This window comes from Fulmarus glacialis, unplaced genomic scaffold (genome assembly GCF_000690835.1).
Source record: "Fulmarus glacialis isolate BGI_N327 unplaced genomic scaffold, ASM69083v1 scaffold12249, whole genome shotgun sequence".
NCBI lineage: Eukaryota > Metazoa > Chordata > Aves > Procellariiformes > Procellariidae > Fulmarus > Fulmarus glacialis.
This window is the reverse complement of record NW_009232672.1, coordinates 22,562-40,893: the sequence shown is the minus strand read 5'-3', so window position 1 is coordinate 40,893 and position 18,332 is coordinate 22,562. Positions and strand designations below refer to the sequence as shown.

Sequence of the window (18,332 nt, the reverse complement as noted above, 5' to 3'; positions counted from 1 at the left end):
GGAAACTGAAAAGTCCTTGGCTAGTGTAAACACTACTTAGCAACAACTAAAACATCAGTGCGTTATCAACCTTATTCTCATACTAAATCCAAAACACAGCTATACCAGCTATTAGCAAGAAAATTAACTCTATCCCAGCCAAAACCAGGGTATCGTGTTAGAACTGAGTTGGAATGATTTACACAGAGGACGAGGACGAAAAGGTTAAGGGAGACCCTCCCATTGAGTCACGAGGTTCCACTTGAGCTACAACTCAGATAAGGGTATCAGGGGATGACAATGATCCCCGCTCTCGTCCTCCACTTGGGCCAGGCAGCGGAAGTTTCTGGTACGATCGGTACAATCCCCAACCTCAGCTACGCAAGAGTTCCTGATACGGTCAAGGGACGCTTCACCGCCTGACTCGTTACACCAAGGCCAAGGTTTAACGGGAGTTTCTGAGATCGTGGAGCGGCCTGGGAAGGGGCGGGGGGGAATGCACCATCACAACTGCTCATGCTTATTATTAATCATAACTAGTATCCTGAGTGGGAGAAGGCTGGATTTTGTGGGCCTTTTCTACTTTTTCATAGGATAAATACTTTTTACTGACAGAGTTTAAGGAACTCCCCAGATAGTCTGTCCCGAAACATGTATCTCATGTATCTCTGAACATTTCAGCTATGATTAAATTGAGGATAATATTTTGATTATCATTAGTTACTCCTTACTGTGATCTTATCCTGAAAAAGAAAAAGGGTTGTGTGTGTTTGTTGTACCTCTTCAGATACGTTCACCACCCTACCTTGATGGTGACCTTACACAGAGGTCATACCGGTCCCTGTAATAACTTTCAGTTACTCCATTTTCAATATTATTGTGAATCACAGTTCTGCTCCCTGCAGGTGTGTAAGGTCTATTAATGACTGGCATTTGTATATTGGCATAATCTGTAGTAACAGTTCATACATCTTTTTCATTAAGGGAAAAGAAGGCCAAACATCAGAATGGAGATCATGAAAATCTGATGAATGTGGTAAGTATTTTTTTCTGGCAGCTTGTGTCTGTCTTGCGGTTGGCTTGCACCAAGCTCCTTGCAAAATACTGCAGGTTGGAAAATAGCTCAGGAATGTGGAGATGACGGAGCAAGGGAAACTTTAAAAGTTGCAGAACAGAAAGAGGAGGAGAACTTGTGTAGACCCTGATAATCTGCACTTTCTCAATGCTCTTTCTGCCACCGTTGTCACTCCAGATCTCCTGCCTTTCTTTCACTCCATTTGCAGCGCAAGCGCAGTGTACCCGTTTGTCAGCTGCTGTCTTCTCACGGGTTGAAGCCGTGGTAATGCCTATGACCATAAAAGTTGGAAGGGAGATCACTCTGGACGTACTTGCATTTATTTGTTTTAACACCTGTAAAAACAAGCACCTAAATCTTTGAGTGTCATCGGCATGGTTTGACTCTCCTGCCAGTAATACCCATGAGTCAGAGCTCCCAAGATAAGAATGAAATTTGTCATGTATCTATTTATGCAAGCGTTTGCTCTGATCCAACAGTGATTAGATCTCACTAATTTGTGTTGCAGCCTTCCGATAAGGAGGTGTTCAGCCACTCGATCACAAGTTCGGCCACAGAGCCCCCTCCGAGCAGCGACCAGAACGGGGCACTCAGCAACGGCGAGGGTGAGTGACACGGCCCCGGCGGGCAGGATGAACGAGCGGTGCCGTCCCCTTGCTCACAGCTCCCATGGTAGCTGCACATCGGTGATCCCTCACGTCCTATGTTTCTAGCCGTCAGCTTTCCAAGCACACAGTCATGCCATTTATCTGTTTCCCTCTGCTCACCTCTGGAGGTCTGACACCAGATCGGCTGCTGTATCCCAGGGCAGTGGCTGGGCAGGCAGCTCTCTGGAGGGCAGTCCTTTTCATACAGAACGCACAAAACTTACGTTCAAGTAAGAAATGCAGTGAACGCATTTGCCTTGCTGGGAAGTCAGCAGCCCACCCCATGGAGATGTTGGCATTTTAGGCTGCATCTCCACTTCCCTGCTGGGCGTGCTTGAGCACAGCCCTGCACTCCGGCTCCCAGTCCTCCATGCCAGCCAACACTGGGAAGGTGCTGAGGTCCTCCTCTGGGCCACCAAGCTCCACCTGCAGATAGATCAGGCCATCAGGCAAAGACTGTGGCGTTGCCTAATCTCAGACAGCTACGGAGTTGGGATGTGACCAGAAGATGCAGTTGCACCTTGGAGCTTCACCCCTGGAGGCTGTGGAAATATTTCAGATCCTCCTCCAGGGATTACAGGTTTGGATCATAGTCCCGTGCTGTACGAGACTGTCACTTGTATTTTTGTATTTTAGGCAACGTAAACAGGCAACATAAATAGGCTTCCTTTTTTTCCCTTAGTCTTCACTTTGCTGAACGCTGAAAATGTTTCACACTGAAGTATCACTGGAAAATATTTTACTCAGCTGCACCTAAAAATAAACTCGGTCTCAGCTCAGAGCTGCCAGGAGCCAACTGTTGTCTCCACACTAGGCACCCACACCGGGGGCTGCACTCCCGACTTATAGCCCACCTCCTCATCTCACTGTGCAGCCGGAGGCTAAGCTGTTCAGTCTTTACCCCTCAGAGACAAGTATCCAAAGAAATTTTTAAACTTTGTTTTTGCAGCTAATCGCTGCTCCCATCCGTGGGCTTGTTGCGTATGTAGGTGTGTGTGGCTCACCAAGGGACTCAATGCGCAGAGCAAAGCCCCGCGGAAGGGAAGCGTTTCTCTTTGCCACGAGTCACCACACTTGCAGCTGTCAAAGCTGCTACTAAAAGGCGTACTATCAACCAGCAGACAGTTTTCAGACGGTGTGATATTACTCGGTTTACACTCTGCACAACAACCCTTGTGAATAACAGGAACCAATGTGCTTTAATTTCTTATTTATACTTCATGCGTTCTTTCTTTTGCAGTTTCTGCTAGCCTTTTGAGCAGAGGCAGGGCTATGGAAGCAGCACCATCAAATGTTTTTTTTTTCCTTTGTTCAACCTGCTAGTGCTGTGTTTATCTACACAAACCCCTTATCTACACCAGCCCTTTCTGTGCTACTGCCCATAACCACAGGAGCACGGAAACATGAGCTGTCATTGCTTCTGATTATCCCCGCCAGGCTGAACGAGGTGGGTGCTCTCTGGAGCCTGTGGCAGTGCTCTGCATAGCACAGAAATCCCTGAGAACAAGCACCAAGAAGGGGCAAACGTGTTCCAGCTTCTCCAGGCCAGTTCCTGATGTTCCTCAGGAAGTCTGCAGCCATCCTGGGTAGTGATTAGGACACCCTGAGTCCTAGTCAGGACGCAGAAGGACATTTCCTCCTGTTCCACCTATTCCTCCCCAGTGGTATGCAGGAGCCAAGTGAATGGAGAAGGATGTTTTCCTTTTCTTCTCCTCTCATCTCCCATTCAGACAGCAATTACCATCTCACGCCTCCAGTTCCATCCTGAGTTTTGCTGTCAGGGTATGGCTCCCTGCGAGTGCTGACTGCGTGAGTCTGCATGCCCTGAGCACAAGATAAAGCAACGTCCATGACAACCACCAAATCAAGGGTGCTGATTGCTTCGACAGCACTTTGTGTCATCATGTCAAACACACTGAAGAAAATGGAAGAATGGGTTGATCTTGCTGAGAGAGTACCATAGGAACTGTACTAAGAAAAGTAAAGCTATTCAGAAGTGATTTTTCAAAGAAATGGTGTCACAGAAAGTAACATACCATACACTATGTGCTTGTATGTGCCCATGTATACTTCCCTGAATGCAGGCAAATGTCATACGTGTGCACTGTAAGATGAGAAGTCCCATAGATTTCAGTCTCTAATACCCTGTAGTGACAGTGACACATGACCTGCTTCTGGGACTTAAAATAACATGTTCTGCTTAACTCTACTTTATGAAGTCTAGTCTTCTCTTTTGTGCATATGGCTGGCTCGTTAGTAGGTTGTCAACCTACATTATGTGCTGCGAGACTAAGAGAAGTATGGCATAGCCTTCCAGTGAGGAGCTTCTGGTGTAGCGTGCAGTGAGGCTGACTGCGGCAGGGCTGAGCGAGGTGTGATTCAGATGAGAATTTGGCCAGCATGTTAAACAAGGTGAGGGCTGGGTAGGGAGGAAGCAGGAATACTTTCCTTTTGGATTCCAAAGGATAAAGAAATGGAAAGAGGAAAAGAGGCTTTTTTTAAAGGCACTTGGTTCGAGGGCTCCCACCGATGTGGGAGTCTCCCATCTGAGATTACTGAGCAATCTGTAAGCTGGAGGTGCTGGAGCGTGTCCAGAGAAGGGCAACGAAGCTGGTGAAGGGCCTGGAGCACAAATCTTATGAGGAGCGGCTGAGGGAACTGGGGCTGTTTAGCCTGGAGAAGAGGAGGCTGAGGGGAGACCTCATCGCGCTCTACAACTACCTGAAAGGAGGTTGTAGCGAGGTGGGGGTTAGTCTCTTCTCCCAAGTAACAAGCGATAGGACGAGAGGAAATGGCCTCAAGTTGCGCCAAGGGAGGTTTAGATTGGACATTAGGCAAAACTTCTTTACTGAAAGAGTGGTCAGGCCTTGGAACAGGCTGCCCAGGGAAGTGGTGGAGTCACCATCCCTGGAGGTATTTAAAAGACGTGTAGATGAGGCGCTTAGGGACATGGTTTAGTGGGCATGGTGGTGTTGGGTTAACGGTTGGACTTGATGATCTTAGAGGTCTTTTCCAACCTTAATGATTCTATGATTCTATGATTCATTCAATATAACCGACTACAGCTGAACATTCATGCACACCTGCACCTACCCACCCATCCCCTGTTGTTACTGTGAATGCTGTTGCTATGTAATGTGACTTGGGGGTGCACAGAGTATTTAAGATGTTGTGAGAAAGATATTTTAACAGTAGAGTGCAGAAATCTCTGTAACTGAAACCTTTTGATAAACATGATGACCACTAGACATTTCCAGGCATTAGTATCATTACCATTTTCAATGAGACACAAAACCAAAATGATGTAGAGAGTAGCAAATCGCACTCACCTTATAGTTACGCATTTATTTTAAATACTTCTTTATAATTTTCTCTAGTACTCTCAGAGGACAGTACAACTGCCTGTATCCAGCCTTATGAAGAAGTACAGACATCTGTCTCTGATCTGCTAGATCAACAGGATAGTCTTGGAAAGTCCATAAAATGTCACCAGAGCCGGGAACTACCCAGTATTCCCCCTAACACCACCATGGAAACCATCATCTCAGCTACAAATGCAGAAAATGATCAAGGTCTTGGAATGGAAGGGCCTTACGAAGTCTTGAAAGACAGCTCCTCTCAGGAGAACATAGTTGAAGACTGCTTGTATGAAACTGTGAAGGAAATTAAAGATGTTGGAGCAGTAGCCAGCATGGAAGGGAGCTCTAGCAGCAAATCAAAGGCTTCACTGACAGTTTCTGAAGGTCAGAATCAGATTCCTGAGTGCAGAATTGAATCAGCAGAATATGCATCTGTTGACCGAAATAAAAAAAGTCGCCAAAGTGCTAATTCAGAAAGCCCTCTTGACAACACACCAGATGTAGAGGATGAGCTTCCCCCTCCGGTACCCATGAAACTTCTTGATGAAAATGAGAATGTGCAAGAAAAAGAAGTGGAAGGAGAAGTAACAGAAGGAGCAAGTAAACCAGAGAAGGTAAATACTGCAAATATTTGTCCTTGCCAAACAGCCAAATGATAGAGAACAATAACAAAAAAATGCCAAAAAACCCCCGAAACACTCAAGGTGATGCAAGACTGTAAAAGATGGAAATATGAAAATGTACAGTATAGTCTTTGCATTATAGGCATGTACTCATTCCATTGCAGCCTATATTTTGGATTGTTGCAATATGCACTTCATAAAGCTTTTCCCAAATTATCCAAAAATTGTATAGGAGGCCTCTGCTTCTTTGTTTAATAGTATTAGACTTCTGGGAGCTATTACAATAGGTATCCAGTATCTCTGTCAGCACCGGTATCTTGTTCAGAATCCCCCCCTTGTTTTTTTTCTAATGAAACCTCAATTTACAAAAAGGAGAGGGGGGCATTCTTGGTGGATGCCCTAACTTTAGATGTGCCTCCTTTGTTGGGCCACCTTGACTTAGCTCTGCAAGTGTTAGGCATCTGCTCAAAGCCACTCATCTCATCTCTCTCTGTAGGAGAGAGGGACAGAAAGAGAGGGAGATTGCAACTGTAGGCTTTTATATTTGTCAAATTCTGTATGTCACACGTAAACAAAGTAATGAATTGCTACCTGCTGAAATCATGGCCAAAAGTTATGCCTTCTCAGCAGCTTATTCTTTCTCCCAGCCTAGGGACAAGTTAGTGGTGAAAAACAGAATTATGACATTTTCAACAAGTTATTTGCCCATTTTTAGTTTTTCACCAGAATTAATTTTAAGGATGCTTTCAGATCATTGCACAGAGTTTTCATAAACTGCCGAGTTTGCATTTTTCAGAACTAGTTTAGATAACTTATTATTAATATAGAATGAAGGAACTGTGATTTTAGCAGATTAATATAATTTTGGTGTCCGAGTCATCAAATAGTATTAGGTATTGATGAAAATTTCAAAAAAATCCTTAAGATGCGATGTGACATTTTAATATAAACATTTACCTAAAAAATCATAGCAGAACTGAGGTATTGGTACTTGTTTCTGTATTTCAGTAATCCAGGCAGAGGGCAGAAAAATACCTTGTTAAATAACTAACCATGTAACCTATAAAGCATAATAGAGTCAAAATGAATAAACTGAAGACTACTCATAATATAAAAATTGTTTATCTGGACTCTTCAGTGCACATTCTTACAAATAACGAGTTCACTAAGTAAAAAATTAAGATGTGATTGTCAACAATAACCCACCAACACTCCCCCCTCCCAAATTCAGGCCTTATGTAATTTCTAATTAAACTTTTAGAGAAACAGCTTTCCGAAACAGTGACATTTTTCCTACCAGACTTGCAGAAAATCATTGTATTTCCCAGGCACCGATACAAAGGAAAAGCATTTGCTGCTCTGTAGCTCCCCAGCACACCGTGTATACAGTGTCAGTAACTGCAAGGAGTGGGAATTGATTTAAATGGTTCAGGCTTTGAAGGATTAATCAAGAGATGACACATGCAGTCCCCTAAGTGCCAGAAAAAAGGCGTTTGTCTAATAAAAATTTATTCAGAGCTAAAGCCATCCTGAGTTAAAGCTTCGGCAGCATTAGATCATTCCCGCGTTCGCTGCTAGGTACATGCATTATGCATCGAAGCGTGCGCCTCTCCTGTCCTTGAGAGCTACAGCTGCAGCAGAGTTGGAAATGGTAATTGATGGAATATATAAATGTCATTATTGTTGGCATTGTGTGGGGAGGTGGTTGCAGGATTGTTTTTCTGTTGTGATGATGATAATTTTTCCCTCTATGTTGCTGCTTCAAACGATGCAGAGCAATGCCTGTTTTTTCCGATGTAGCAACCAAAACCCAGATGTTTATGGAAATGTGTGTTGTATCGATAACTCTTTTAGTTAAACAGACTCCATAGGTGTCTCTTTTTCCTTCCGCTCTTGTAAGGCTATTTAGCTCCCTTGCTTAACATGACATCCATATCCCAAACTTTTCAACCTTCTGCCTTGACCCTGATGAAGAGAGAGGTTGGGCGTATGTCGTGCGAGTCTCTCTCACCACAGTCAGGCTTTGCTTTAGTAGGGCACAAAGAAGGGACAGGCAGGGAGGCTGCTTGTGTAACCGAGACTTGTACCTGCCAGCAGACAGAGAATAGACCGTGTCCAGGCTGCTTCAGCCTCAGCCTGTAGAAGAGGGCAGCCAGGATGATCCCCAACCCATGCCAGTTCCTGAAGCACACTCATTTGGGAGAGAGCTAGGTGGACCAAGCCAGAGACCGTTCCAGTATATAACAGCTTGAAAAGGATAAAGGAACCTTTCAAGAGCCAGACGTGCAATAAACGGGTGAAAATTAATTATCTATATCGGTTATTGGCCGTGACCCAGCCAAATCCTTTGGAAGGTTTTGGTGAAGAAAGAACACCTTTAATAGCACAAGGCCTCTTACAGGCCCTTGAAAAACCTGGGTGTAGTTCTTCTAATAAAACTGGAGAGGCAGACTAGTTTTTCTTTAGTTCTTCCTTTTTAATTAAAAACAGGAAGTATGGATCTCCTTTTTCACCCAGGTCTTTCCAGAGAGCACTGGTAGAAATGCACTCTGTGTGTACGTCTGGCTGCTGCCATCTGATTTCAGACTTGCACAGCCTGAGGATGGGCAAAGTATCTCTTAGAAATGCACCAGAGGAGAATGGTCTTCTTGTTCTGGTGCCCGAGTCAGGAGCAGCAGCTGAGCCAAAGAGCAAAAAATCAAGTGCTGTTGAGGAACAAAAGGCAAGTGGAAGGCAAATAAGGACACATGCTGTTTGTGTTGCTGCTGTTGAGGTTTCAAGCATAACTTATAATATTGCTAGGCACAAAATGTTTAGGAGCAAGTATTTTTTTCAGTTTCCAAGATGACAATATTCTTCAAAATTGATGTGTCATAGGTTTCACATTTAGAAGAAGGAACGCTAGGTCCCAGGGAAACAAGAACAAGATTGCCAACACCCTGGGGTATTTGTCAACACTTGAGTGGGAAACTGGAGAAGGGGTCCTGACACGTGGTGCTTATAGACACACTGATGAGAGAAAAAACTTCACTGAAGGATTTTGCAAGCACATGTTTGTTTTAATGTGTGAGGATGAAATTAGTAACTTATTCCTCAACACAAAAAATACCCTGCAAATAAGAAAGGCTAAACTGAGCTGCTGCTGTGAAGCACATCTACTAATGGGCCAAAGTACATTTGAATGTCTCCTTTTTCTTTTTTTTTTTTTTTTCCCCTTGGTGAGTAAACAAACCACAGGTTAAAGAGCGCATTCTCCAGGCAGCGAGGAAGAAGCAAGGGAGTTGTTAGGTGTGAGGGAAGCCCGCCGGGGAGCAGCAGGCAGACCTCAGTGCGCTTTGGGTCAGGGTCTTCATCAGAAGTGCCCCAGGGGTTTGAAGCTTGGTATTTACCAGAAGTAAAAACACCAAGAAAAATGGAAGTAGGAGAGAATCTGTTGTAATAAGCCTCTGTGGAAAAAAAAGTCTTGTGTGTCTAATACGTGTCTGGAAGCGGTATTTGATTGACTGTGCTAAACATAGCTTTCCTTCTCCACCTTGGTCTGCACTGGAGGAGGACTGAGGTATTTTAGGCGGAGAATTGGCATGAAACTCCAAAATACGGCCCATTACAAACAGTGCTGGAAGGCTCCCTCTGGATCACTGTGGAGCAGGAGTCCAGCAAAGCCTTCTCGCCCCGGGGGGAGGAATCATACGGCTGCTGTGAGGTAGCCAGGGTCTTCGTTGCCATAAAGGTCCGCAGACATTTTTCGTAAGAGCAAAATGCTTTTCCCCCAATGTTTTGTGACCTAATTTCTACATGACACTTTACATGCTTGAAGTTAGGCTTGATACCAAACCAAGCCCTCCATCCTTCAGTAACTTTGCAATGTGAACTGGATCCATCCAGTTGCTTTGAGGGTTGAGCTGCCCGTCCCAGGGTGGATTGCAGCAGGTCTTTTCCATGTTCGCGGTCTGAGTGGTTGTGAGGCAGTGCTGCTGTGCACCTCTGCACAGCTGCTGCGTTTCGCGGGGGAGGAGGACACGGCACCTCCTTGCAGCACTTCCAGGATCCACCGAATGAAGGATAACAATCGTCAGAAAGGTGCCAGCTGAGTATTGTTCTTTTGTCTAAAAGCACATCTGAAAATCACATGGAAGGCCAACTAGTGTGTCACAACAGCTGACTTTTAATTGTTCAAAAGTCTTTGCAGACTCTTTTTTGCTTCATTAGAAGTGTAAAGGCAGGGATACAGCAGAGCAGAGTTTGGTTTAGCCATTACATTATTTTTACCCTTTTCAGGTCAGGACAAGAGCAGATACATTAAAAAGCTCTACTAACCTCAGGGCTGTTATCTCCAGAGATGTACTCTGGATATTAGGGATATTAGCTATGTAAAATGGAACTAGTGAGCAAATGACCATAAAATATAATGTATTGACTGTAATGGGAGGATTTTATTATAGGTTTCACACTGTTGACTGGTAATGAGCCTTTTTCTTTCTTTCTTCCTTTTTTACAGAGGCTTAGTTCAATGTCTTACAAGTCTCGAGAGGAAGATCCATCTCTTACAGAAGATGAGGTAGGTTTCTTGCACGAAATTCAATAACTAACTAGAGACCTTTTTTCAGGCAGAAATTAGCATAAGCTCTGCATGATTAAGCAGGATCTAAGAAAGGTGAAATTCGTCTGAAGGGAAAATGAAAGCCGAAGTTTCTCTGCACAGAGTTTGTACTGCCACATTCCTAAAATCAGAAGTATTCTAGCATACGGCTACATCAGACCAATAGGTTAAAACATGGTGGCCACAATTAGCTGATTGTTAGGGCAGCTTCTTGATTTGGATGATGAGCTTTACTTAAGAATAATAATCAGCATTTTGATTATTATTCCTTTTGAAACATGCTCCACCTTCCCCACACAAAGCGTTTGGGGCTCTGGGAAATAAACGAAAGCTCAATAAAAGCACTGGAACTTAAACTGTTCTTTAAAATGTCTGTTAGTCAAATAAATTGAGGAGATTGAAACAAAGACAGAAAAGTTAAACAGAAATAAGGTTGCTTGTGATCATCTCCAATACACCCGTGCAATTTATAAATATGTTCTCTGGACATAAAAGTAAACACAAACTTGGCAGTGAGCTGAGTGAGCTAATGCTTTCTGCTGGGAGAAGTGCTCCCAGACATTAACAAATAAATTGATCCTTGAACTGGGTTCATGTAATTTAATGCTGGAAATGGTTGAAGTATGGGTGAGCAGAAAAGCCATTTTTTGTTTGATTGGCTGAAATTAGTAAAAAGCAAGAAGTATTGCTATCTGCAATTGGATGTCTCTATTAAAAAAATTTAAAAATACAGAATTAACAGAAGCGATCTGGTTCATCTGCATCAGTCAGTGTTGCTTAATGGTAGTGGACATTTTCATGCCAATCTATTTTAATTGGATTGATACAAATCCAGAGTGGCCTCGCATGCTTGGAAAAGACTTTAAATGTAACAGAAGAGCAACATTGCAATTGCGATATTAGGTACCAGAGAAGCAGTGCAGGGAATTTCAGCTGCCTGCCCTGTGCAGGGGGTAGTCAAGACTGGGAGAGGGAGTCAAGAGGCTCCCTGTGCTTGGCGCTAGCCCCGGCGAGCCCTGAGCGGAGGGACACATGTGGACGTGGGCTTCTCCTTCACCTCTTTGTTAAGGGCCACCTTCGGGCACTAATTTAAGCATACCACCTCCTTAGAGGGGATTTTTACAGCTAGGAGTGAGACTCTAACTCCCTGTCTTGTGTTTATAGTAGCTGAGAGGTTTCAGTCTCTAGTCTTAAGTTCTGATACGCAGTGACTGAGATGCAGCTCTTCTTTGTTGGCAGAATTTAGTCAACAGGACAGACCTTGCGTATCAAGATCGGCACCGACTATTTGCTATTTTCTGGTGTGGGTAATTTATCGCCTGATTTTTAATGTTCTCTTCATGTGACTTGGTGCCTCCTTGGTCCTGCCTATAAACAACAAATAACTACTCTCCTATTGGGGTGTCTCTAAAAGTAGAAAAGTAGCTGCTACCATTAAAAATAATAATAATTTTAAAACCCCCAAGGATCAGACAGCATCCTTCTTCTACATTGCAGCAGCTAAACCTGATCGTCCCTCTGACGCCTGTCTCCCCACTGAGCCCACGCTGGCTCCAGGACCACAGCAAAACTTGCAAGCGCTTCTGCTCACAAAACCATTCCCTTTTGTCCGGGATCTAATTTGCCTGTAGGGGATTTATGTTCAAAGAATTTTTACATTTATAAACTACTTTTATAAAGCATTCTTTTTTGAAAGAAAATCAATTTATAAATGCATGCCAGAAAACAAAGGATTTGTAAGAAATCCTTTTTGTTTTTTTGTAGGAAAGGATATGTTTTTGTTAGAAGATCCTGTCTTTTCTTAAGTAACCGACATCCTTGTGGTGGAAGGGGTACAAACTGGCACACAAGCTTTATGCCTTGCTTAAATACTCAGCAGGTGTCTCCTTTTCCTAGATCTCAGCCATGTACTCGTCGGTGAGTAAGCCGGGACAGGCCATCAAGGCACTGGATTCTCCTTACACCTGTATTCAAGAAATTGCATCTCAGAGGTCCCCATCTATTTGCAGTGGCCTCTATGCAAGTGTGAAGGACTTTGAAAACACCCTAAATACTACCACTGTGCCTCAGTCAGCGGACAGACCAAACGGGGAGCTGGAGCCTGACTATGAAGCTATCCAGTCAGTGAGCCAAGAAGAAGACAGGACCTTGTCTGTGCCTAACACAAACCACACTGCGCTTTCGGGAGAGAATGACTATGAGAGCATAGGGGACTTGCAGCACCACAGGGATTTCACCAGACTTTAACTACTCTGGCAGGCAGATCTCAGCATTTATCTGATCCGCTGGTATTTTCAAAGGAACATGTGAAACACGGAGAGGGAAGTGCTTCTCCTTTTGAGGAACAAAGCTAAGTAGAGAACAAAAGTTGTGAAGAAGCAGTGTACATTTCAGCCGGGGTGTGATACCCGCTGGGTTATTCTGGGTGGTGGATGGAGGCTCATGGGAAAGGGTACGTCAGGTCGGAATGAGGACCAGGACAACGTAAAAGCTTCTTTATTGTTAGCTCCACGACGACCAGAATTTGGGAAGGACTGCCGGCCTTGTTGTCCCGGTAGGATTGCATACCAAAAAGACTGCCTTTACACAAAGCTAGCTTTTAGTTTTAAAAGATTATTTTATGTCATTTGCTTCAAAGTGTTTTTCAAGCATCATTTTTCATTCAAGTTTGGGCATCCACTTTGTTGAGCAAATCACGGATCATCGTACCTCAACTCAGACTTATGTTGCAGGGCTGGGGAAAGCGTGCTCACTTCTGTGTCTTTTGGGAAGCTCTGTCCACGTTCATTGCAACTAAAGTGCAAACAACAGTACTTCATTTCACAAGGGACCTACTCCAAATGTACTTGAATTAATTGTTGGCTTTTTCTTCTTTTTTAATGTCAAGGGCTGTAGAATGTGTCTTGCAATATTTGAGATGTGTACTGGTATTTGTAGGGTTTTTGTTTGATTATTTGTGAAATACTGCTTTAAAATGGCAAGTGACACCCATAGCGTTCTTGCTCCATTCCCCTCGTGTGCACACATAGACCTACGCATACAGACAATGGTTATGTTGCAAAAAGTTGTGCAAACTGATGCATTGGCATAATGTTTAGTCTAACCTTGATAGTGTTGAATCACCTTTTGAAGAATTTTGCTCTTTTTTAAGACTTAAAATATTTTAATATGTTTGTCTAGTTTATTATATAGGAAAATGTATGTACTGTGTTGAGTGGATATTTTTTATTTTTACAACATATTTTTCATCTTCAAAGTTTTTGTAGATTAATTTTCAGTTTTATGTAACAGGAGGAATCCCATTATTTGATTGGGCTTTATTTGGTTTTCCTTTGATTTTTTTTTTCCTATTTTAGAAGTATGTAAATGAACTTCAGGGTTCTTTTGGTCTTCTTGAGCAGGACGTGGAACATGCCTTGCTGTTTTTAAGCTCAAAACAATGGAGTCTGTGTAAAAGGAAACTGCCAAAGGGCAAAAAAGAGGCAGAGAGAGAGTGGGATTTAGTATGAGATAGCCACTGGTCCTCCTTGTTCCTCTGCTAAAAGGAGCAGGAGGGCAACCAAGAACTTCTTGGGGCTCTGACAAGCAGTTTGAAAGCCACCATCTTTCAAAGATACCAAGTTATTCTGTTACTGTTAAAAACAAAGTACAGTGCTTAGATGAAATAAGTAGGTACTGGGTTGATACTTTTGTTTTCTTCAAGAATAGTACAATGAATAGTACAATAGTGCAAGAACAGGCCAATAATAGAAAACTGGCATTGTGTGCTATGCATTTGTACACAGTTAATGTGTACACACGTGCATATATACTCATGTATATAAGCACACACATGTAATTTGGACACAAGTATAAATTATGGTCTGAACTTGGTAGCATTCAAATAACATTCACATACGTAATATTTGGCATGTGCTTGAAGAGTAGTTTATTTTCAGTTCAAAATAAACAGTCCATAAACTGAGGTTGGCTTATTCCATAGTAGCCTAAAACGAGTTTAGTTTCAGTTCAGTTGGTACTGGGTTTTGATATATTGGATTGAGTCCTTCTCAGATCACTGTTGGCCAACGCTCAACATTACTTGGTACTATAAAGTGCAAACACAGATCTGGTTACATACATTTATTAGAAATTATTTCATAACTGAAAGAAGTGTATTAATTTATGAGCTTCGCGTGTAAGCAGTATGCTCTGAGGAGCAATGCAAGTGTGCAGTCAAACTCTGCCTGCAGGGTGATTCAGACTTTGTGGATCCTGACCTCATGCGACAGCGCGGCACACACGATCTGTGGTTCTCTTCTTTCAAGGAAAAGCAGTTCAGATCAGTCTGCATCCATCGTGTTTTTGACCACGCTGCCAAACTCTTTGCTTCCACTTCATTGCAGTGCTTTTTAAAGCTGACTTTGGTCTTCCTTTCTGGAGTTTTTCCCTCAAAAAAAGTTCCTGTTTCTGTTCCCTTGAATGTGAATTCATGAAGTTCACCTTTGACTGTTCTCTTCTTCTACTTCACACTGTTTAAGGCCAAAGATAAGATGCACCACGATTCAGAAGATCTTTTGTGCTAGGTCTGGAGAATTTCTGAAGTCTTTTAACTGTATGTTTGCTGTCTGTTCCTTGCTCAGGGGGATGGGTTTATATATGTAGTCCTTAGCCTGACTCCTGCAACTTAATGGCAGGCATACCCTAACTCCTGAAATTCCCAAATACACCTCAAGATGGGATCTACAATCCTTAAGGATTGTCTTACTCATTACATCGATGACTGCTTTTGGAGAAACAGTAGCAGCGTGAGGTTTGTCAGGTTCACCAGATGCAATTTCAAGACCAGTTTAAAGATAAAAGATAATGCCAGTTAATGATAGCGAAGAATAACACTGAACTCTTGATTGTAAAATTTTAAAGTGCAAAAGAAGAAAATCAAACATCATTGCAGAAGTGCCCCCATCAGCAAGTGAAAGGAAGGAGGAGGGCTGCCTGGTCGCTCTTTGCGGTCTTTCAGAGCAGAATCGAGTGTTGTTTTGGAGGAAGGGACACGAGACTCAGCGCCTTCCTTCCTTTCCTTCCTCTGTTCTGACAGCTGCTCCTTGAGACCCCCAGACTTCCCTTTTCCACAGCGAAATCCCTCCCCCTCTCTTTTTTCTTTTGTTCCTATTTTTAACCTGCCTCATACAGCCTCGCACTGGAAGCTGGTACTGAGTTTGCAGTCCGGTGGTGCTGGCACATTCCTTCCCATTTAAATGACTCTCAGGCTGGTCACAACCTTTTCAGCATCCACCAGACCCTCAGCCTGGTGGGGAAGGAGCTCAGATTCTGGATTGCTGCCCTCAGCCGTTGAGACCCCCTCACATTGGACTCTTGGGAGCTGCAAATAAGAATTGCCCTCCTGAACAAAGATGCATGGGGAGTCCATAACTCCCCTCCAATCTCCATTATATGGTCTAATGCTAAAGAAAAATGTTTTAGAATTCAGTCCAAGTTCTTAAGTGAATAATTACATCTCTTGACAAAGAATCAAGCTTCTGTTTTAGTTCCCTCTTCCCAGAACTAAGATCTGTTCCTTTATGGCTGTTGCCAATGCTTCCCTTTCACTAATATATTGGATGGAAAGATTTTTCCAACAGTAATCCCCAAATAGATTAATCTGAGTGTAAAGAAAAGGGAGTCTCTTTTACTTGTCTCTTCATTGCTGTTTTTTCTCTTTCACCTAAATAAAATGTCAACATCCAAATTGAAGTATTTGTTACCTGGTGATCTTTTCTGGGGAAGCTTCACAGTCTAGTTCTTTACCTCCATTTTTTGGCACAACTATATAATAAGATCTCACATCAAACTGCCATAGTAAGGCCAAGACAAGCTGTAATGTGTGTATAATTACGCTACTGTAAAGGTCTTTTCTGTTTTCCATCTGGGAACTGATAGAAATAGGGAATAGAGTTTGGATGTTTCTTCCATGAATCTGTGTCTCCTGTATGTGTTCTAAACACATACCTAAAACAGCTCTAACCCCATACCTAAACCAGTTGCCCCTTTCTACCATGGCGCAGAATTGCTTTCTCAGTCACAGAGAGAAATAGATTCTTTAGGGATATTTGTAGCACAGGCAGGTACCTAATTACCACAGTTAGATCAGTTATAGTGCCTTTTTTACTAAGTAGCTAGTACTTCCATACTGTGTTTGTTTAATGCAAAACTACAAAAAGACAACCCCCGCTTTGTCTAAGTTGAAAACAGCAGCTTTATAGAGACACGTTAAATGTACTGGACCTCAATTAGCCCTACAATAGCAATAGTCTCTCACAAACGTCCTTTAAAAGGCCCAGTAATGTAGCTACAATGACTAAGCTTTGCAATAAGAATTATCAATCTTCTTTTGAAGAACCTAAGTTTTTCAACAGTGAGCATTCAGGGAGGCGGTGGTCTTTGTCCATGTCAACTGTGAACAATTAGTTCCTTCAGTCTTTGTATTAATATCAATTGCAGGCTTGCTTATGTGTGGCAGGACTCATGGGGTGAGGGATGAGTAGGTGCAGGGATTCATATTCATGAGTCACTCAGAGCTGGACCATCCCCACAGTAGCAACTGGCTGAGGACCAGCTGCCTTGTTCTCTAAGCCCTCATCTATCGTGCCTTCAGGGAATCCATCCCACAGGGATTCTTCTGGGCTGCGTGCGTCTCCATAGCTCTCTGAACAGCTCCTGTCCGCTGTCTTGATCACAATTCTGTATACGCGGTGCTCTCTGTTCAACCTTTCAATGGTGCTTTTATAAGATGCTGGATAAATGGTTTCAATGTGCTTTCTGAAAGCTGATGTGTAAAGTTGTGACACAGACTGTGTCTCTAGTATTTTCTACTTCCCAGAACTTAGTGTTAACTGTGTCACTCTGACTACAAAAGTCAGCGCTGCCCTGTCTCTTGTTCATCCCACATGCAGTCAGAATGGAGTCATCACGCATAACAAGCCTAGGTTGGGCCACAGGTGTTTAAAACCAGCCATTCGGGCCAAGTGCCTTGGCTTGAAAGCTGTTAGAGACATGACTCTCATCTGGGCAATGTGGGATTGGAAACATCACAGAGCCCAGCTCAAGGACTTTTTTCTGTCTCCTATTGTGCATATACATTTGTTTGCAATATGACTGTAAGAAATCTGTTTCTGCAACAAACATTTTAATTTGAATCACACTCCAATGAGGGATTTTTGCTCTTAGGCAAATTACCAGTTATTTCAGACGAATGTTATTTATTTAGGTTGGAACACGCCTGAATAAGGCTGTTATGTGCCTCATAAGTAACTTGGTGTGTGTAGTCTACTGCAAAAGAGGAGAATGCAGAAAGATGCTCAGCCTGACAGATGCTCCCATGGTGGTGTGCTGAAGACTTTCAAGGGCAAGTCTCTTCCTGGGAGCAGGGAGCATAATTGCTATCAATATGATTTCATACCCTGGTGCTGAAGTTGATTTGTAGCATCATTTTCAGGGTGGTCATGGCTGAAGACATTACCAGAGCAGATCTCAGCCTCAAAAAAAAAAAATTTTAAAAAAGTATTTTTATATCCCTTGCTAGCTAGCTACATATGTTGAGGATTATGCTAAAGATAAATGCTATGGATGGAACATCACAGAGATAAAAACACAGGGTTCCCTTTCTTCAAGGAGAGAGAACCCGCTTTGGTTGGGTCAGTATGAAAGATCTCAGGCTTACAAAAAGTATTAAACAACAAAAGTATTAAACTAATTAATTGCCTATGTGGTAATTTTCCAGGAGTGCATTAGGGTATCACATACACTAGACACTGTTCTTTTCCTATGGACAACAGAAATATGAAAGCTTATTTGTAATACAAGGTTCCCATTGATTAACTGATAAAACTTGCCTTACATGTAAGCCAAAGGTCAGCAAGAGCATCTACACAGTGTAGATATATTTAAACTAACTCTAAACGATACAGCTCAGGTGTTGTAAGCAGAATCACTAGAACAATTTAATGCTCTATTTGGTCTGACCAGCTCACATAGCTAACTCCGTCACCCCAGTTTCCATAGCAAATGCAT

General features: G+C 42.8%; 1 protein-coding gene across 1 annotated transcript in view; it reads left to right on the top strand.

Annotated features, from left to right (window-relative positions):
- The window catches only part of PAG1 (phosphoprotein membrane anchor with glycosphingolipid microdomains 1), a 13,051-nt gene extending 437 nt beyond the window's left edge, over positions 1-12,614 (top strand). Inside the window, exons 2-6 of the mRNA XM_009585009.1 lie at positions 964-1,015; positions 1,563-1,659; positions 5,079-5,674; positions 10,182-10,241; positions 12,180-12,614. Coding sequence (XP_009583304.1) covers positions 964-1,015; positions 1,563-1,659; positions 5,079-5,674; positions 10,182-10,241; positions 12,180-12,530 — 1,156 coding nt within the window. The 3' untranslated portion in view covers positions 12,531-12,614. The remainder of the gene's footprint in view (positions 1-963; positions 1,016-1,562; positions 1,660-5,078; positions 5,675-10,181; positions 10,242-12,179) is intronic.
- Positions 12,615-18,332: the final 5,718 nt, after the last annotated feature.